Genomic DNA, 19284 nt, shown 5'->3' with positions numbered 1-19284 from the left:
GCTCTGGGGATAGATGCCAAGAAGTAGAATTACTGTATCATGTGGAAACTTGACTGTTACTTTTTTTGAGAAATATTTACATATTTCCCATGGAATCTGAGCCAGACAACATACCTAAAAACAAAAAATGATGATTCTTTTTCCACCACATCCCTGCCTATACCAGTTGCTCTAGTTTTTTTGATATATACCATTCTCACTAACCTGAAATGATATTTCATTATCATTTTAATTTGCATTTCTCTAATTCTAAGTTATGATGAACATTATTTCATATGACTATTGGCTGTTGAATGTCTTCTTTAGAGAAGATTTTATCTTCTCATGCCATTTTTTAATGGTGTTATTGTTTTTTTTTGTTGTTGAGTTTTGTGAGTGCCGTATATACTTTGGACAATAGCACTTTATCTGATATATTGTGTGTGAATATTTTCTCCCATTTAATAGGCTGTCTTTGATTTTAACCTGTTTCTTTTGCTATGTACAACCTCTTAAGTTTGATATAATCACATTGAAATCTTTTAAAAGATTTTTTTCATTGAATCAATGTGAGATAGAAACTTACAAAGCTGTTCATGATTAGGTTTCAGTGATACAGTGTTCCAACACCCATCCCTCCACTGTACATTTCCCACCACCAACGTCCCCGGTTTCCCTCCCATCACACCCCCCCTAACCCTCTCTCTAGCCTGCCTCTATGACAGGTACTTTTGCTATTTGTGCCAATTGAGTTAAATCATTGAAAACACCTCTGAGATCTTATTCCCTGAGAGTTCTGGCTGTGTTTTTCTAATGTATTTTATAAATGCTGATCTTATCTTGAGTATTTTAATCAATTTTGAGTTAGCTGTCTGGTGAAGTGTTGGGGAAGGTGTAAGGTTTATGAGATTCCCACTCTTTTTTATGACAAAGTAGACCATGACACTTTTGTTTACTTGTTATTTCTTTGTTTAAACTCAGGTGCTTAGGAAAAGACACACTAAAGAAGCAGTTCTCAGACGTGCCAAGAGAAGATGGGCTCCTATTCCCTGTTCAATGCTAGAGAATTCCTTAGGCCCGTTTCCTTTGTTTCTTCAACAAGTAAGTTGCACATTCCTCTGATTAGGAGTGTCTTCATTTCCAGATTATGTTTTATTCAGGTTTAACAGCTATTTACATTTTTAAAATGAACTGATCGAAGATGCTCATAAAGTACAATAGAAATATAAATGAGTGGGCCAAGAAAAAAATCACTAAAATGCAAATAAGAGAAAAGCTACAACCGTTAAATATTGTTCTTTTGTTTATTCCTTCAGTAGTTATTGAGCAGCTACTATATACTGTGAAAGCTCTGCTCTAAGTTTTGTGGGTTGAAATGAATTTAGTCATAGCCATTTGTAGTTTATCACCCTACTGGAGTTAAACTTAAGAAAGAAGAAAATGGTTACCTACTGAGTGATATGTGCTATGTTTAAAGAGGGTCAGAGTGATTCTTAAATGGGATGAGCATTAAGTCTTGAGATATGATGTGAGAATAAGATATACAGGATGAGACATTTGTGCTAATTCTGGAAGGATAGTTAAGGGCCGTGCAGGTAAATAATTATGGACTCAGGGGTCGGTTACAGATGAGAGTATGTAGGTGCTAAACTCCTTAGAGGACAACTGGGCAACTCAGTTTTCCTTGATGTGGTGGGAGCAAGGAGCAAGGAGTGAGTGGAAGAATCAAGAAGGTGTCAATGCACAAAAAGCCACGTATATTAATTAATGGGTTTAATTTTCCTGAAAAACAAAGAAAAAATTGAGAGGCTAAAATTTTGAGATGCTGAAGATAAAGCACTTGCCTTGCATGTAAGACAATGAAGGTTCAATCCCTAGCATCCCATATTGTCCCCTGAGCACTGCCAGAGTGATTCCTGAGTGCAGAGCCAGGACTTCCAGATGTGATCCAAAAACAAAACACAAAACAAAACAAAATTTAAGTAGGTTAGGCTTAGTTCTTATAAGGTTACAAATGGAATATAGACAATGAAGACTATTATTAACATTATTGGGCTATGGTATTGTTCTTGCCTTTTCCTCCTTGAATTTCTATTATTGTGGTTGATATTTCACTACCAATGATAAGACCTGTGTCCTATTTATTTGTACTTTTAATAATCTTTCTGATGTTTTCCATATTTCTTTTGCCTATGTAGTCTGCTTTCTTGTTGTTTTTTTTATAATTATTGTACTTTAGGCACGGATGAAGCATGATCACAAATCATATTGTATTACTAAAGCAGAACACATTATGGTTAATTTAAAAGCCTTTGCACCCTTCTTGAAGTACATTCTTCGTATGCTTCTGGGTCATGTTTTTCCCGTTTCTCCTCTCACTGGGTTCTATGACTTGATAGGTTTTCCTGCTTATTCTCCTTTCTATATTCTTTCACAACAGTCCAGCCTGGTCTTTAAACTTTTACAGATCATGAACATTGCCTCTTATTTATTTATACTCACTCTTCAATAACCTTACACTTTAGGTTAGGTATGGCTTATACATTGGAAATGTAAGATTTCATATTGCACTTCAAACTACTTAACAGATAGTTCCACTTGGAGGAAAATTATTGGTGCCTACCAGTAGCTGCTGAATCCTGAGGACCAAAAAAAAAAACATTTATGTATTCAACTGTACAATCTAATACTGAGGAAGATGTAAAATACATCCTCAGCTTCCTTCTTTGTACCATACAGCCAACTCATTGGCACTTTATGCTGGCTGTATCTTCAAATTGTATAAAGAATGTAACTAGTTCTCCCCATCTCTGTTGCCACCATCTTAATCTAAGTAACCATCATCTCTTCCCTGAGTGTGTGCAGTGACTTTCTAACTGGTCTTCCTATCTCTCCTTAGTCACCCAATCAAATCTTGTCTTAACAAAACTGTCACTGTCACTGTCACTGTCATCCCGTTGATCATCGATTTGCTCAAGCGAGCACCAGTAACATCTCCATTGTGAGATTTGTTGTTACTGTGTTTGTTATATAGAATACACCATGGGTAGCTTGCCAGGCTCTGCCATGGGGGCGAGATACTCTCAGTAGCTTGCTGGGCTCTCTGAGAGGGGTGGAGGAATCAAACCCGGGTGGGCTATGTGCAAGGCAGACACCCAAGAATTATTCCTTTAAAATATCAATGAGCTGCTATTAATTTTTCCTCTATTGTTCACTGGTTCTCTATCTGATTGCAAGGAAAATTTAACAATCTTGGCATCATTTGAGTAGTCCTGTCACACATTCCTCTCTGTCTTCACCATCACTCTTTCTCCAGCTACAGGCCTAGCCTGATCTCTTTGTTATTCCTGTTTCCTGTACTAAGAAGAGACCTACCTGTTTGTCCTACTAGCTTATTCTTTTAACTTTTGTCACTTTCCTTCCCTAAAGATCAGCAATTTTGCATTCCATTTACAAGTATATAATAGTGCCTCTGCCCCATCCCTGCTAACAATGGGAATTATTGTTCATTTTTATTATTACCAAAACACTAAGTGGGATATTTTGCCTAATTGCCTTTAATTAGTTTTTCTCTGATTACCATTTATATTGAATTGTTTTTCATAACATGAATAGCCTAAAATATTTTCTAACTGCTATTATTGACAAAATAAAAATATTACAAATATTTTATTAAAATCACCTCTTTAAAAAGTAAATACTTGAGCTCCATTAAAAATAGCATCTTAATTTTTTAAATATTTTTTCTACTTAGGTTCAGTCTGATGCAGCACAGAATTATACCATCTTCTACTCAATAAGTGGGCATGGAGTTGACCAAGAACCTTTAAATTTGTTTTTCATAGAAAGAGACACTGGAAATCTATATTGTACCCGACCTGTGGATCGTGAAGAATATGAAGTTTTTGATGTAAGCATTTTATTGATATGAAACAGTAGATGATTCAATACATCCATAAAAGATTCAATTATAATACTTTATCTACTTTTTCCTATCTTTTTACACTCTCTTCTTGGGGGGTATCTAAAAGTCAAAGGAAATGTTTTGAAATATTTTATCTGCTCTTTCTCTAAATGTCTGTTCAGTAAGTCAAAATAAAGCAGTAAGTCTGACTGTACTTGAAACAAATTTCGTCACATATCTAGGAAGTTAGGCTGGAGCAATAGCACAGCAGTTGGACATTCGCCCTTCACGAGGCCGAACCGAGTTCAAGTCCTCCGCCCCTCTCGGAGTGCCTGGCAAGCTACCGAGAGTATAGAGCCCACACAGCAGAGCCTGGCAAGCTACCCGTGCATATTGGATATGCCAAAAACAGTAACAATAAGTCTCTCAATGAGAGACATTACTGGTGCCCGCTCGAACAAATCGATGAGCAACGAGATGACAGTGAAGATCTAGGAAATTGGCTTTGCTTATGAGACATTATGGCTCTCACTGGTCTTTGTACATTTTTTTTTTCTTTTCAAGATGTGATAACATTTTACTAAAATGGTCTTTTTCCATTTTATGCTCTTGTTTGGGCCTTTCTTCCATGTGTATGACTCTCTAATAATGTTTGAGAAATTTTTTAAAAGTTGGACACCAACAAGATTAATAATCCAGCATACTGATACAGATGTATTTATAAACAGTGGGAAACAACTCAATTTTTTATAAAACATGGTAAATATCATGGGCTCATATGGCCAACTCTGTGGTGCAGGGAGAATGATTCCCCAAGGAAAAGAGGATCTCTCCGTTACAAATGAGATGCTGTGGAAACAAAAATGATGTGCTGCGTGTGACATTTCTTTGCTAATTTTTTTAGAAAAATTTCAATTCAATACTATAATCACTCACTAATAAAAATGCATACTACGTGGCAATATATTGCCTTTTGTTAATTAGTAATGTGAATATTAGTAAATGTGATTGGTTAGGAAAACTATTAAACATGTGTGGTCTATGGAGTAAAACATATAGAGGACTTGATATTTTTGAGTTCACAAGGTAAAATGTGGGGGCTGTTGCTGTGATGCATGTACATTAGGTGATCCTGAGCCGCCTCCCCAACAGAGAGACAGAGATACAGGGAGACAGGGAGATGGGGGACCTCAGACTGATGGTGAAAATGGCCCGGTTAATGCAGAGCTGCTAGCATACTTATACAATATCTGAAGGGAGGTTGTGGTAAAGATATAGGTGTGATTGATCATTTACATAGATAGAAATTTGGAGGAGGAAATTCTCTTGAGGAGAAAAACTCAAGGAGACACTGTATCCCAGGGACATCTACAGTGCTTTTATCTTTCTTCTAGCTGCATAAGTTATCAATACTTGCAGTTGTTTTGATAAACACAGTAAGAGACAAAGATCCCAATACTTAGTTCTCTGGGCTGAGAGCAAGCAAGACTTTTAACAGTTCTCAGGGCTCCGAGAGTAAGCTAGGCTTTTACCATAAATCCCAACTAAGTCTTCAGTCCAGTTCACTTCTTTTCCCCATGGGGCTCCCGTCTCTTAACTCATAACAGATTGCATCAAGATCATGCATTTATGCTTTCTAGAATGTCCCATTTTGATACGGGGTAGCTTTGTCACTTACCCAGGGTCCATCCCAGTTCCACAGGGGAACCTCCCTTTTGGGGTGTTAGGAACTACAGCTAATGAAACTTGGGTCAATTAATTATGCCAAATAATTTGCCCAGGAGTAGATATATTTCAGATTCAATCAACTCCCAAATATTAGGAGCATAGCATTAATGGTTTTTCTGTATTTAGCCGAAGAACACTGCTCCATAGTAAAATATAAAAAGGCTACAGGGGAAATAGAAAAGCAGGTACAAATACACAGAACTTAAAATACAAAACAGTACAAATATGAAGTTCAGAATTACCAGAAGGTTTTGGCTTATAAATAATCAAAACTGACTTGGGGAACTGAGACAATGAGAGGTAAAATACAAAGGAAAGGTTAAAGACAAACTTTAACTAAATTAGGGATGCCAGCAAGGACGCGATAAGCTTCTCTGGGAGGAGGGAAAGGGGCAATTCACAGATGAAGCCTAAAACTGTTTAGGTTAATACCCAACAGATATTGGCAAGATTTGGGACAATTCTTTTGTTTAGATGACTTATAGGAAGTTTTTCCATTACAGTGAGTTTAATTGTCCCCTGTATAATTTTTTATGTGTCTAACATATTTAATTTCTTGATGCAATTAGCAGCTGATGCTAATTTCTTTGTAATATGATTCAGATACTATTTGTAGCATTGTCATTTCTACGAAATACTCCCTGATCTTTACAATAGTTAAATGATTTCTCCATTGACCTTTGATGATTAAAAAATTAATTAGAAGGCTGGAGAGAAAGTGCAAGATAGATACTTGCCTTGTATGAGACAAATGCTTGTTCAGTTTTTGACACTGCATATAGTCCCCCAAGGAATGATTATTAGAAGCAATTCCTGTGTAGAGAGCCAAGAGTAAATCCTGATGAGAGTTGAGCATGGCCCCCAAACCAAAATAATAATAATAATAATAGAAATAATAATATTTAGAAAATTTTGAAGTGATTTGTTACTGTAAAATTTGCACTAGATAGTAAATAGAGCATAATGCTCCTTTATGCTAGAATACTTTACTAATTAACTATTGAATTGGCTTTTTCTTGTTTTGCAGTTAATTGCCTATGCGTCCACTTCAGATGGGTATTCAGCAGACTTGCCTCTCCCATTGCCTATCAGAATAGAGGATGAAAATGACAATCAACCTATTTTCACAGAAAAAATTTATAATTTTGAAGTTCTAGAAAGTAGCAGATATGGTAAGAAAATTTAAGAGTAAATTGTATTATGTTAAATATGATTGTGTATAATTTGGAAGAATTGCATAAAAGCTCCTCCTAATGGCCATTTGAGACTTGTTCTTCAAGTTTATCTTCTGTCTTGAACACATATCTCACTTGCTTTTCTTTTCTATGCTTTCTTATTTCTGTTCTGGAGAAGTCTATGGTCTCTCTTTATCATCTACCTTTATTCTTCTCCTCAGATCTTTCTCCATATGTTTCAATAATAATGACACTGTTACACACAAAAAAAAAGATTGTATATATTTTGGGGGGATATTTTTGGGACAAGGTCAGATAATCTTAAGATAACACTAAGCTTACATCTACTTATCAGAATACATTTTAATTCCTTCAATTCCAGTCGATGTTTTACTTACATGATATTATAGGACTTTGTGGCGGTGTAAATGCAATACAGTTTTTAATAAAAGTGAATGGATTCACCATGGGTTTACCTCATAAACTATTTTAAAGCAGAACCGGAATTGATTTCTGGAAATGCAGAGTTCCAGGTCCCCTGTTCTGCAGGAGAGATGCTGAATCAAATCCATAAATGGTTTGGCATGTTCAATCTGGCTTAAGGAACTATGAAAGATCTTGGAAAGACCCAGAATCTGTCCCATCTTAGTTGGGGAAAGCTGCTAGGATTCGAACTCTAGCACCCTGAAAAACCCCTATTCTCCCACTCACTTTCTAGGGTAGGGGTACACCGAATGCTATTCTTACCTTTAGTTGGTAGTTAGTGCCCGCACCAGGGACGCCAGCTGTAAAAAATTACGAATACTCTCGGGAGGGGGAGATGATGTGATGTGTGTTGTATTTCATACGCTCTCGGGGTGGCTCTCTCTCTCTCTCTCTCTCTCTCTCTCTCTCTCTCTCTCTCTCTCTCTCTCTCTCTCTCTCTCTCTCCCCTCCACCCCCAATCACATTTGGTGCTCTGGAGCTGCTGTAAATGGACCAGATCAGGATGGCTCCTCCTTGTGCTCTGCTTCTGTGTGTGCCGCTGTGCTCTCTTCTGTCTATCTCTGTCTCTGTCTCTGTATTATCTCCTCTGGTCTATTCCGACCTCTCTCTGCCTCTGCTTCTGTGTTTTCTCTCCGCTTTTGTGTCTTTTCCTATGTCTTCTCTGCTGCTCTGTCTTGCCTCTGTCTTTCTGTCTTTCCTCTGCCTTTCTATCTTGCCTCTGCTTCTTGCTGTGTCTTCTTCTGTCTGTGTCCTGCTGCCTCTGTCTGTGTCCTGCTGCCTCTTCTTCTGTCTCTGCTATCTCCTCTTCTGTCTCTGCTGTTTCCTTCTCTTCCCATACAGTCTTAGTTTATATAGCAATCACATAGGGCAGTGACACAAAGGTGGGTTGACATTAACAAATCAACAAAGAGGGGTAAAACCACTCCTCCAGGAGATTAACAAAAATCTCATTTTGGGAGATTATTCCAGAATACTAGGAGATTCGCTCAAGGGTGGGATCCAAACAAGGGTATGTCAGGGTGTGTTCCTTTCTTCCTTCCTCAGCTAGTAATACACTTAAATAGTTGTTACAAATATACTTCAAATATTTCTAGCAGTGTCATTCTGTATGAGCACAGTAAGAGATATATCAAACTTAAAGTTTGGTTCTTTTTGAGGACATTAATTATATATTCTAGACCACAGTTCTCAGGCCAGGTTAGTCTTCTTAACCCCAGCAGGGTCCTAGTCTCGTTGTTACTTTTGAATCATGACAACAGCATTTGTCTATGACCATGCTCTCAACTTATAGTTGAGTATTGTGGCGCTTTGGCCTGGCCCATTTCGATGCCAGGGTAGCTCACAGCTTGCCCTGGGTCCATTCTGTCCCTTGTCAGGACCCTGCTTTAGGAGTCTTAGGAACTAAGGCAACTGAGTTGAGAAAGCAGATGCCCAGAAGTAAATATTATCTGAGTCAATCAGCTCCCAAGTTACAAAGCATATTAATTGTCTTCCTGTGTCCATACAGAAAGGACATTGCTTTAAGGTAAACTAAGTTCCCTGTGGCAAGGCTGAATGGACAAACCCCATGTTATCCTACAGCAGTTACTTGTGAATTGTATCATATTTGGATTGTCTAATTTATTTCATTTTACCATTGTGTGAGTTCATTATTATTATTACATTCAAGTGAGACTAAAATAAATGTATGTATATTATGTCATTTGGTTTTATTTGGCAAGGTAATTAATGATATCCACAAAAAATAAGATTTTCTTCTTGAGTCCACTTTGGCAGTATACTCAGAGCACAATGTGGTGCCAGAATGGAATCAGGAATTCTTCACAAATAAAACTTGCTGTTCTGGTCCTTTGATTCGCATTGCAGGCAAAAGATAAAAACATTCAGCACTTAATAATATAGTTTCTCCTCTTAATACTATGCCTTAATTTTTGTTTTGTTTGTTTGTTTTCCCCTTTTTTAAAATTAATTTATTTTTTTAATTAGTGAGTCACCATGAGGGTACAGTACATACAAATTTACCCATTTTCGTGCTTGTGTTTCCCTCATACTATGTTTGAGAACCCATCCCTCCACCATTTTTTTTAATATTTTGGACCACTTCTGTCTTTGTGCTTAAGATCACTCCTGGTGGGCTCCATATGGGGTACCTGAAATCAAATCCAGATCAGCTGTGTGCAAGGCACTGCTTTACTATCTCTCCATCCTCCCAGTTCTTTTATTTTAAAGTTACATTGATATAACTTTTTGTTTGTCATGCTTTTTTTTTTTTTGGCAGGGGGGAAGGGACACATCTAGTGGTGTTCAGGTATTGCTTCAGGCTCTGTGCTTGGAAGTCACTCTGGCATTACTGAAGGGACCGTGTGGTGTAGAGACCTGCAAGCATCTGCTCAGGCCTTTGAGCTGTCTCTCCGACCCATGAAGTAGCTAGAAATAATCCCACATTTTCCATCGCAAACTCTTGCTCTCAGCTGAAGATGACAAAAATATTTTAGATTAGTTGGTCCTTATATGTGTGATTCATAACGTCTTCTTAGGCTTGCACGTGGAAAATTAAGTTAAAATTAACCCAATTGAATGGAATAAAAATTGAATGAAGATAGATTCCATCTTCAAGGACTATTTGTCTGACTTGTTGAGTGAGATTTGCTAACTGTCCATTACTCACATGGCTCAATTGAAAATGGAAAAATTCTTATTTTTGCAATAAGATAACTTAATTTTTGATTCAGGATCTGCTACTAACTAATGTGGGAACTCATATAAGTATACCTCGACTTATTAAGATTTCTACTCGCTTTCTTAGATCTTCACTTCATGATTAGATCTGCTATTTTTCTTTATATTTGCTTTGATAATTTGGTGTCATAGATTGACCACTATGACTCACATGGTCTAATGAAAAAATTAAAATCACTGTTTCCGAGTTCAGGAATGTCATTTTCGATTCAGAATGGTATTAATTTACTGTGGGAACTCATGAAGTCTCTTTGAATTCTCAGACCTGTAAAATGAGTTAATTACGTTAGATCACCAATATTTTTAACTTCACAAGTCTATAACTTTGTTACAGTTTTTTCTTCAAAGAGCAATGGTTTGTTTCAAACTCTTTCTTGAGGATTCCATTAGCTTTGTTAGTAGAGACAAGAATCAAGGGCGAGCACTTTGATACTTGAATTAACCCAGGCTTGTTGAATCTTCTCACACTGGCAGGACCAGCCTGATAAGGATGTAATTCTTTGAACTTGTAAGTGTTTCTTGAGTTTATCTTAAAGCACAGAAAGTTTGGATAAAATGTTGTCAACTATGGGGGTTTGTTTTGTTACTCAGGCCAGTCTTAATAGACAAGGCAAACCTATGGATTACTTTTTCATGGACATTGGAATACTATCATTAAATTTACAAAATACTACACCTATGGGGTCAGGGCAATAGGACAGTGAGTAGACTTTGCCTTGCACGTACTGAACCCAGGTTCTATCCCTGAGACCAGCCACGTGTGACCTCTGAGCACAGAGTCAGGAATAAGCCAGGAGCACCACTCCCAAGAAAAACAAAGCCAAAAAAAGAAAAAGAAAACCAAAATAATTAAAATACTGCCTGAATGTACTTGTTACATCAAACTCTTCAGCAAAACAATATTCTTACATATCAGACAGATAAAAAATTCTAATAGCTCTAAGTGACAAAAAATAAGTTTTACTTCAATTCTTCCCAAATAAAAAATAGTATCAAGCCCCATCTTCAATATTAGGTGGAAGCAGTGGGGTGTGGATTCTAAATTGATGATATTGAAAAGGTAAGTGAGGCAAGTCAGGAACTAAAATAATCATCTTAGAAAAGAGACCAGGCTATAAAAAGTCAAGCTGATTCTCCAGTTATACTCGAAACCAGTCTTTCGTTATTGTTCAAAGTTTAATTAAGTATCTATTTTATGAACTCCAGGTGGACTGAAGCGGTAGCACAGCAGGTAGGGTGTTTACCTTGCATGAGACCCACCCGAGTTTGATTCCTCCGTCCCTCTCAGAGAGCCTGGCAAGCTAACGAGAGTAACCTGCCCACACAGCAGAGCCTGGCAAGCTAACCGTGGCATATTTGATATGCCAAAAACAGGAACGAGTCTCACAATGGAGACATTACTGGTGGCCCGCTTGAGTAAATTGATGAACAATTGGACAACAGAGCTATAGTGTTTTTTTTAGGAGATGTGGTTTCACTTGCAGCTGAATTTGACACTGATATGTGGAAATCTATGTCAACATTATTATTAATCACACTTAATTAGATTTTCAGCAACCTACTATCAGAAGTCTTAAACTGCAAGCAAAGTAAAAGTACACCTTTATCTTAACATCAAAGTATTTCATATGATTGTTGTGAAGGACTTTTTCTAATCTAATATATGTAAAGGTGGAATACTTTGGGTAGAAACTGAATGCCTTTCTCAGGAGGTAGAACACTTTTTGTAGGAATTGAATACATTTCTTGTAAGAAATACACTTAAAGTTTGGTTTCCAAGATCCCCGTGAAAATATGAAAAATGTACATGTTTCTACTGCTATCTATATTTTCAAATGCAGTAAGTTAAAGTTTGGACTTTTCACACATAGGAACTACAGTGGGAACGGTTTGTGCCACAGACAGAGATGAACCAGACACGATGCACACACGCCTGAAGTACACGATCCTGGAGCAGACCCCCAGGTCTCCAGGGCTCTTCTCTGTGCACCCCAGCACAGGGGTCATCACCACAGTGTCTCACTCGATGGACAGAGAGGTAGGGAGCTGCCAGACTCGGAGAGCACCTGATTTGCTGGAATGAGGGAACTGCTATTGAAGCATACGATGGTTCAAACTCCTGACTGTGTTTTCTGCGTTTTTGTTTCGTTTTGTTTTGTTTTGTAGTGTATGTGTGTTCACAGTGGCCGTGTTGGTCTCATACATGCAACCCAAACGCTTCGTCAATGAGCTACATATCCAATCTTTTTATTGCTTTTTAAAATTGTACTTATTTATTTTGATGTGTTACTGGTATTTTCTTATGTAAGAGAAACCACAACTTTATACCTTTGGAATAGGGAGGAATATATGGAAAGATAAAAAATAGAGATATATTTATTTGGAACATGTAGGGAGAGGTGTGGTAGCAGTCAGTTCTTCTCAATTTATTTCTAGGAGAAGAGATGGGGCTTAGGAAAATTAAATGATTTGGATTATGAAACATGTACAATACAGATTTGGGGGCAGGTCCAGGTGTGTTTTGTATAATCAGAAAAAAATCTAATGGGAATCTGTGGGAAAAAACCACACAAAGTGTATTAAGAAAAACACAGAAAAACTAGGAAATGAACAAGTGAGATTGAGAAATAATTTATTTAGACAAAGAAAATATCCAGGGATTCCAAGAAACCTTAAGAGGAACATTTCAGAGTGAGAATGCTGGTTTGCAGTGTGGAAAGGAGTGAACTATTGAAGACTGTGGGAGGAATAAGCAGAAATGGGAAATCAATTTAAAGTAAAATATCTGGGGCTAGAGTGACAGTACAGTGGGTAGTGTAGGGTGGTTTGCCTTGCACACGGCCAACCTGGGTTCAATCCCCGGCATACTGCCAGAATAAACTCATGAGTATAGAGCCAGAAGTAACCCCTGAGAATTTCCAGGTGTGACCCCCTAAACAAAACAAAATAAAAATAAAATATGATAAAATAAAACAAAAGTAAAAGAACAATAAGAATGGCTTAAAAATCGCTTGTATATTTAAATTCTTAGTGTGTTTTCTGTCATTTAACCCTTGTGCCTTTGTGGTTTTATGCCATATATGAAATTCTAAGTGTATGCAAAAATGGGAATCAAATGAATGCATGGATATATATACAAACAGAATAATACATAAGTAAGCTTTATTTATAAATTTAAGTGAAGGTATTGCAAACTAATTAAATATTTGCTTTGTTTTCAGGTTGTAGACAAGTACTTACTGGTAATGAAAGTACAGGACATGGATGGTCAATTTTTTGGTTTAATGAGTACCTCAACTTGCATTATAACAATAAAAGATTCAAATGACAACCCACCTACTTTTAGAAAAAGTAGTGTAAGTATGTAATATGAAAGTCTGTCTCTACTTGGTCAGCTGCCATTTGTTATTTAATCTGAAGCAATAAGATATTCTATGTTGATATTTATTTGTATATTATATGTTTGTATAGTATATGTTTGTTTTATAAGTAAAATTAAAATTTAGATAGCTGATATGAAAATCTCTTAATTATTCAGAGTATTATTGACATTATCTTCCTAGTGCTGCAGACTAATAACTTTAGTCTTTATGTTTAATGAGCTCCTTTTATGTTCAGGAGAACCCTTAATGAAAGAATACCTTCTATAATTCACAGCTTTAAAATAATCTAGGTGAATAAATTATTAGAAAAAGTATTTTTCTGGAAAGAAATGTTTTATTTTCTATGTAAAGTTTTCCTTATAAAAATTTAAAGAGCCCTTTCTCTTTCAGTATGAAACATCTGTAGATGAAAATGCATATAATGTGGAAATCTTAAGAATACCAGTAGATGATAAGGATTTGATTAACTCTGCCAACTGGAGAGCCAATTTTACCATCCTAAAAGGCAATGAACATGGACATTTCAAAATCAGTACAGACAAGGAGACGAATGAAGGTGTTCTCTATATTGTAAAGGTATAGTTATAATGAATACTTGACAAGTTAGCAGGTTTTAATCAATTACTGATTTGATCAAATAGTTCTAGATCAGACTCTGCATGTTAGAAGAGAATAGAATCTAATTTAATTGATCCCATCTAAAGCCTGCCTTCGGAGAATTTGCATTCAAATTCACAAGTGAGATATTTTTATAGTTTGTAAAAAGTACAGTGAAAAATCCAGTAGGCAGAAAGTTTAGTCCCTGTTAATCCAAAAAGAGTCTGTGAATCTGCTGACATCTGCTTGTAGACACAGTAGTTTATAAAAATTCATTGTCCTTTTTTGCAGAGTGCAATTATTTGTTTAACTAGTCAAAAGGCATAGAAAACTTGCTGGGACACCTCTTCCCTTAGGGCATCTATGTTGGCTCTCTGTCCCTCATATCTAAATAAAATTTTCTTGCTTCATTCTTTTGAATCCTGAGTAATTATTTACTCCAGGCATCCAAATATGCCTGCTTCAGAGAGACACCTTAATTGGAACCACCATGCAGGTCTTCTAGTTGGATACCTTCTGATCTTAGCTCCCATAAATCTCTTTTCTGTTCTTGGATTATTTGATCTGATAAAGTCATGACTTCAGTTGCACCAGATGTCTTCTCTTACTGGAATTTTAATTATTTTCTCTTGCTCTGAGTTCAATTTTTAAATGATCTTCCTCTATTATGATCAGTGTCTTTGTTAGTTTTAACTACGCTTTTTCTTTTTTGTTGGATTTAATTTTATTGGATTTAATTTTAATTTGTTGGATTTAATTTTATTTATTTATTTTTTTGGTTCTGAACCACACTGAACTGTGCTCGAGGCTTACTCCTTGCTCTGAACTCAGGGATCATGGGACCATATAGGATACCAGGAATTGAACTTAAGTTGGTTGCATGCAAAAGCAACTGTCTTATCTATTATATTGTCTTTTCTCTTCCCTGCTTTTTAAAAACTCTTGGAAAACCTCTATTCATCACAGAACTCCTTTGGTAGCTACAGTTGTCTTTAAAATTATCTTATCCCCTTCCCTGGTGATGGTGTGTCTGTGTAGTTGTGAAAGTGTTTAAAATAGCATTGGGGCTGGAGCGATAGCACAGCGGGTAGGGCGTTTGCCTTGCACGCGGCCGACCCAGGTTCGAATCCCAGCATCCCATATGGTCCCCTGAGCATCGCCAGGAGTAATTCCTGAGTGCAGAGCCAGGAGTAACCCCTGTGCATCGCCGGGTGTGACCCAAAAAGCAAAAAATAAATAAATAAATAAATAAATAAAATAGCATTAAGTACTTTGTAACTTTGATAATATAACTTCTATTTTCAATTAAATATTGTATGACCAGAGCATTTATAATACATTGATCAGAGCATTTATAGTACATTTTTATGCCACGTATGGCACAGACTTGATGACAACTTACCTTATTCATTGAAGCTTAAAAAATGACACCAAAGTTTAGATTGATTTGAAAGAATTTCTTTTCTTCAAATACCATTGTTCTTTTGTTGTCAGAATTTTCTTCAGAACAGGAATGCACTTTATTCCTCCGTACTTTAAGGGGTTAAATTGCCAGTAGATCAAACAAAAGATTTTGAAGGTAACTTATTTTAGTTGAAAAGAAATTCCAAGCATAGACTTCTTACTTGGTATTTCTTATTATTGTATTATACTGATTGTTAACAAAACATGCATAATTTTACCCTTTATTTGTCTGTGTGACAACTTACAAGACTAGTGAAACATAGTATAAAGAACTTGCCATGTGTCATAATATATTAAATACCATTCTAGATTACAGGGAATATAGTACAGACAGAATTTGAATCTTGTTCTCTTTGAGTCCAAATGTATTTTGTTAGGTATAACATTAAATTGCTTTACATCACTATATTACCTAGGAAATTAGCCTCTTTATTATTTGAAACAGCGACTACATATATATTTTTTCTCTTCCCAAATTTTCTCTTCCCAGTAGTTTTTATCATAATAAAAAGGAAATCATATAATAAACTATGAAATATTATTATTATGTTTTTTAAATATTCCATATTCTACAGACTAGTGTTGTAATATTCCATGCTAGATATATTTAGCTAAGTTCTGGGTAATCTTTCTAATTTATCAGTGGCAATAGGGCATATGAACTTAAACAGAGATATCATTAGTAACTATCTGCATAGATGGTCCACAGTTCCATCTCTACTATAATTTATGGAAAATCATTAGTATCATAGTATATACTATATATTTTAACGTATTTTTAATTGAAAAAATAAAGATGTGCTCTTTACTGGAAAACAATTGATATTCTTTCCACCAAAGATTTCATCTCTCCAGATTTTAGAGTATCTGTTTGTCCCTAATGACTTTTTAATTTATGAAATACTGATAAAAACATAAATTTCAATGTCAAATCAATTAGTGTTGTATTGAACTAGTTGATGAAGGAACTAGCAAAAACACACAAGTCCTAAGACAAAGTAAGAACCTAGATAGATTTTGAGGAAAGACAGCAGCAATAGGATTGCTCAATTATATGCCCCATAGGAAATTAAATGCATTTTAATATTTGCACATTAGCAGCCAATTTAATACATTTAGGACACTGTCAAGAGGACACTGTCATCTCGTTGCTCATCGATTTGTTCGAGTGGGCACCAGTAATGTCTCTCATTGAGAGACTTACTGTTACTGTTTTGGCATATCCAATACACACAGGTAGCTTGCCAGGCTCTGCAGCGCGGGCTCGATATTCTCCATAGCTTGCCGGGCTCTCCCAGAGGGGTGCAGGATTTGAACTCGGGTCGGCCTCGTGAAAGGTGAATGCCCAACCGCTGTGCTATTGCTCCAGCCCCAATGCATTCAGATGAATTTGAAATATTGTTTCTGCCAGAGTGAAAATAAGATTACTGTTCAATTTCAGTTTTAACAATTCATTTCATAAGCACTATAAAATGTCTTGGACTGGATTGTTTTAGTTAATATCAAGTAAAACAAAGACTTGCATATCCCTAGAAAATCAGATGGACCCAGAGTAGTCTATTAAACAGTTAAAACCATCATCATTTTTCATTTTCAGGTTCAGAGCAATATCACCGATAAGAATGAATATAAACTATTTCTTTAATTACTTTTCCGCAACATTATAAAACCACCTGCATAAACTTTTGGATCACTCTTGCTTAATATTTAGTGGTAATCAGATCTCTTTTTAGCAAAGGATTAAAGATTTATTGATTAAGCAGGAAAATAGAATCTAGGGAGCACTCTTCATATTGACAAAGGTTCATTTGCCATTTTACATATGTGCTGATATCCATGTACTTAATTTTATAGCCACTGAATTATGAAGAAAACCATCAAGTGATGCTGGAGATCGGTGTAACCAATGAAGCTCCATTTACTAGAGATGTGCTCAGAACAACCACCATGAACAGAGCCTCGGTCACAGTTCATGTGAGGGATCAGGATGAAGGGCCAGAATGCAGCCCTGCAGTCCAATTTATACGGATCAAAGAGAACTCAGAAGTGGGGCTGAAGATTAATGGCTATAAGGCATTCGACCCTGAAACTAAAAATAGCAATGGTTTAAGGTACAATGTCATCTATGAGCACATACTAGCCATGTATTTGTCATAATTGAGGCAGCAACTTACTTTGAAGAATTCCGTGTCACTCAAAACTGTATTTTTATTATATATTGACAGGTACAAAAAATTGCATGATCCTAAAGGCTGGATCACCATTGATGAAGTTACTGGTTCAATACTAACTTCCAAAATTCTGGATAGGGAGGCCGCGGCTCCCAGAAATGACATATATAATATTACAGTTCTGGTTTCAGACCAAGGTAACCTTCTAAACCTTTTTTTCTAAAGGAATTGGAGATTACAGTTACTTTTGTGAAGAATTATTCCCGTGATAAGAAAATGGAATACTTACAAATATCAAACTCTGCTATTGTTTCTTTTAATCATTTAACAAGATGAAACTTCTTGTGCCAAAATGTTCACTGAAATTTCTGTTGCAGCATTAGGATCTTAAATACTTGTGGGTGTCTAGAGGACAATGACAAAACCCAAAATCTAGAATTAGATGAAGTGGTATCACTGGACTCTTTTAGATTTCTTTATATCCCTCTTCTTCCACTTGTTGTCCATAGACTGGTGGTAAGCTATGGAAATTTCCTGGTGGTTTACTAAAACTTTCTCCTCAGTCATGTAGTGACTAACAACAGCAGATTCATAATAACTAAGATAGTAATTACATGGGCTACAAAGAGTATATTTGCCTTTTGTATGCTCAACCCTAGTTCAAACCCCAGCACCCCATATGTTTCCATAAGTACTGCCAGGAGTGATCCCTATGTAAAAGCCAGAATTAAGCCCTGAGCATTTCTGGGTATACCTCTTGCAAACAAAATGAAAACAAACTTATTATTTCTAATATTAAATTTAATTAATAAAATACATTGATTATTTTTCCTTTTTGTCTTGGCTATCAGCTAGTCCAGACGTTTTGTTTTTTTTTTTTTTTTTGCTTTTTTGGGTCACACCCAGCGATGCTCAGGGGTTACTCCTGGCTTTGCACTCAGGAGTTTCTCCTGGCGGTGCTTGGGGGACCATATGGGATGCCGGGGATCGAACCCGGGTCGGCCGTGTGCAAGGCAAACGCCCTACCCGCTGTGCTATCACTCCGGCCCCATAGTCCAGAAGTTTTTTTCCTATCTTTCTTCTATAGGTGTATAAAAATTGAAAACTGCTGCTTTTTAGCACTTTTATTGAGCCTTTACTTAGCCTATCAGGAAGTTAGGTCAAAATGATCTTTTCCTTGAATAACTTCCTAAAAGTAATAACTCAGACTTTATCAATCTTGGCATCATGTTAAAATAATTTAGAGGCACTTTGAAAAATGTTCAGAGGTTAACACACGTCTTAGACTAACTGAATCAGAATTCCTGCTTGAGGAACTTGAGTATCATATACTTAAAACTTGTCCTAATGTGATTTAAATGTGCACCACGATTGGAATAACTGTACTGTCATTTTACTGCAATTTAACCTCTGTTCCTGAAGAAAATCCAAGAAAATATTCAGAGTTTGATTTCAAATGATTTGATTTTGTTGTTTGGGCATAGTTCTGGACAAAGATTCATTGGAACTTGCATCTGATTTGATTAACAACAGTAATTATTTTAGATGACCTAAAGGTTTTATTTATTCATTTGTGGTATTTTCTGTTTCTTCTAATATTCAGTTTAGCTTTTATAAACCTCCTATATCATAACTAGAACACCTTTTCTTAAATTTGT

General features: G+C 36.2%; 1 protein-coding gene across 2 annotated transcripts in view; it reads left to right on the top strand.

Moving 5' to 3' along the window:
• Positions 1 to 19284, top strand: part of LOC101549276 (desmocollin-3) — a 35739-nt gene that overhangs the window by 3208 nt on the left and 13247 nt on the right. For both annotated transcript variants that reach the window (XM_004606124.2, XM_055127955.1), the window contains exons 2-9: positions 961 to 1080; positions 3734 to 3889; positions 6639 to 6783; positions 11883 to 12049; positions 13233 to 13367; positions 13785 to 13970; positions 17310 to 17566; positions 17681 to 17823. In XM_004606124.2, coding sequence (XP_004606181.2) covers positions 961 to 1080; positions 3734 to 3889; positions 6639 to 6783; positions 11883 to 12049; positions 13233 to 13367; positions 13785 to 13970; positions 17310 to 17566; positions 17681 to 17823 — 1309 coding nt within the window. The remainder of the gene's footprint in view (positions 1 to 960; positions 1081 to 3733; positions 3890 to 6638; positions 6784 to 11882; positions 12050 to 13232; positions 13368 to 13784; positions 13971 to 17309; positions 17567 to 17680; positions 17824 to 19284) is intronic.

The sequence above is a fragment of the Sorex araneus genome, chromosome 2 (genome assembly GCF_027595985.1).
Source record: "Sorex araneus isolate mSorAra2 chromosome 2, mSorAra2.pri, whole genome shotgun sequence".
Taxonomy (NCBI): Eukaryota; Metazoa; Chordata; class Mammalia; order Eulipotyphla; family Soricidae; genus Sorex; species Sorex araneus.
Note: the sequence above shows the minus strand (reverse complement) of the source record. Positions and strands in the feature narration are given on the sequence as shown.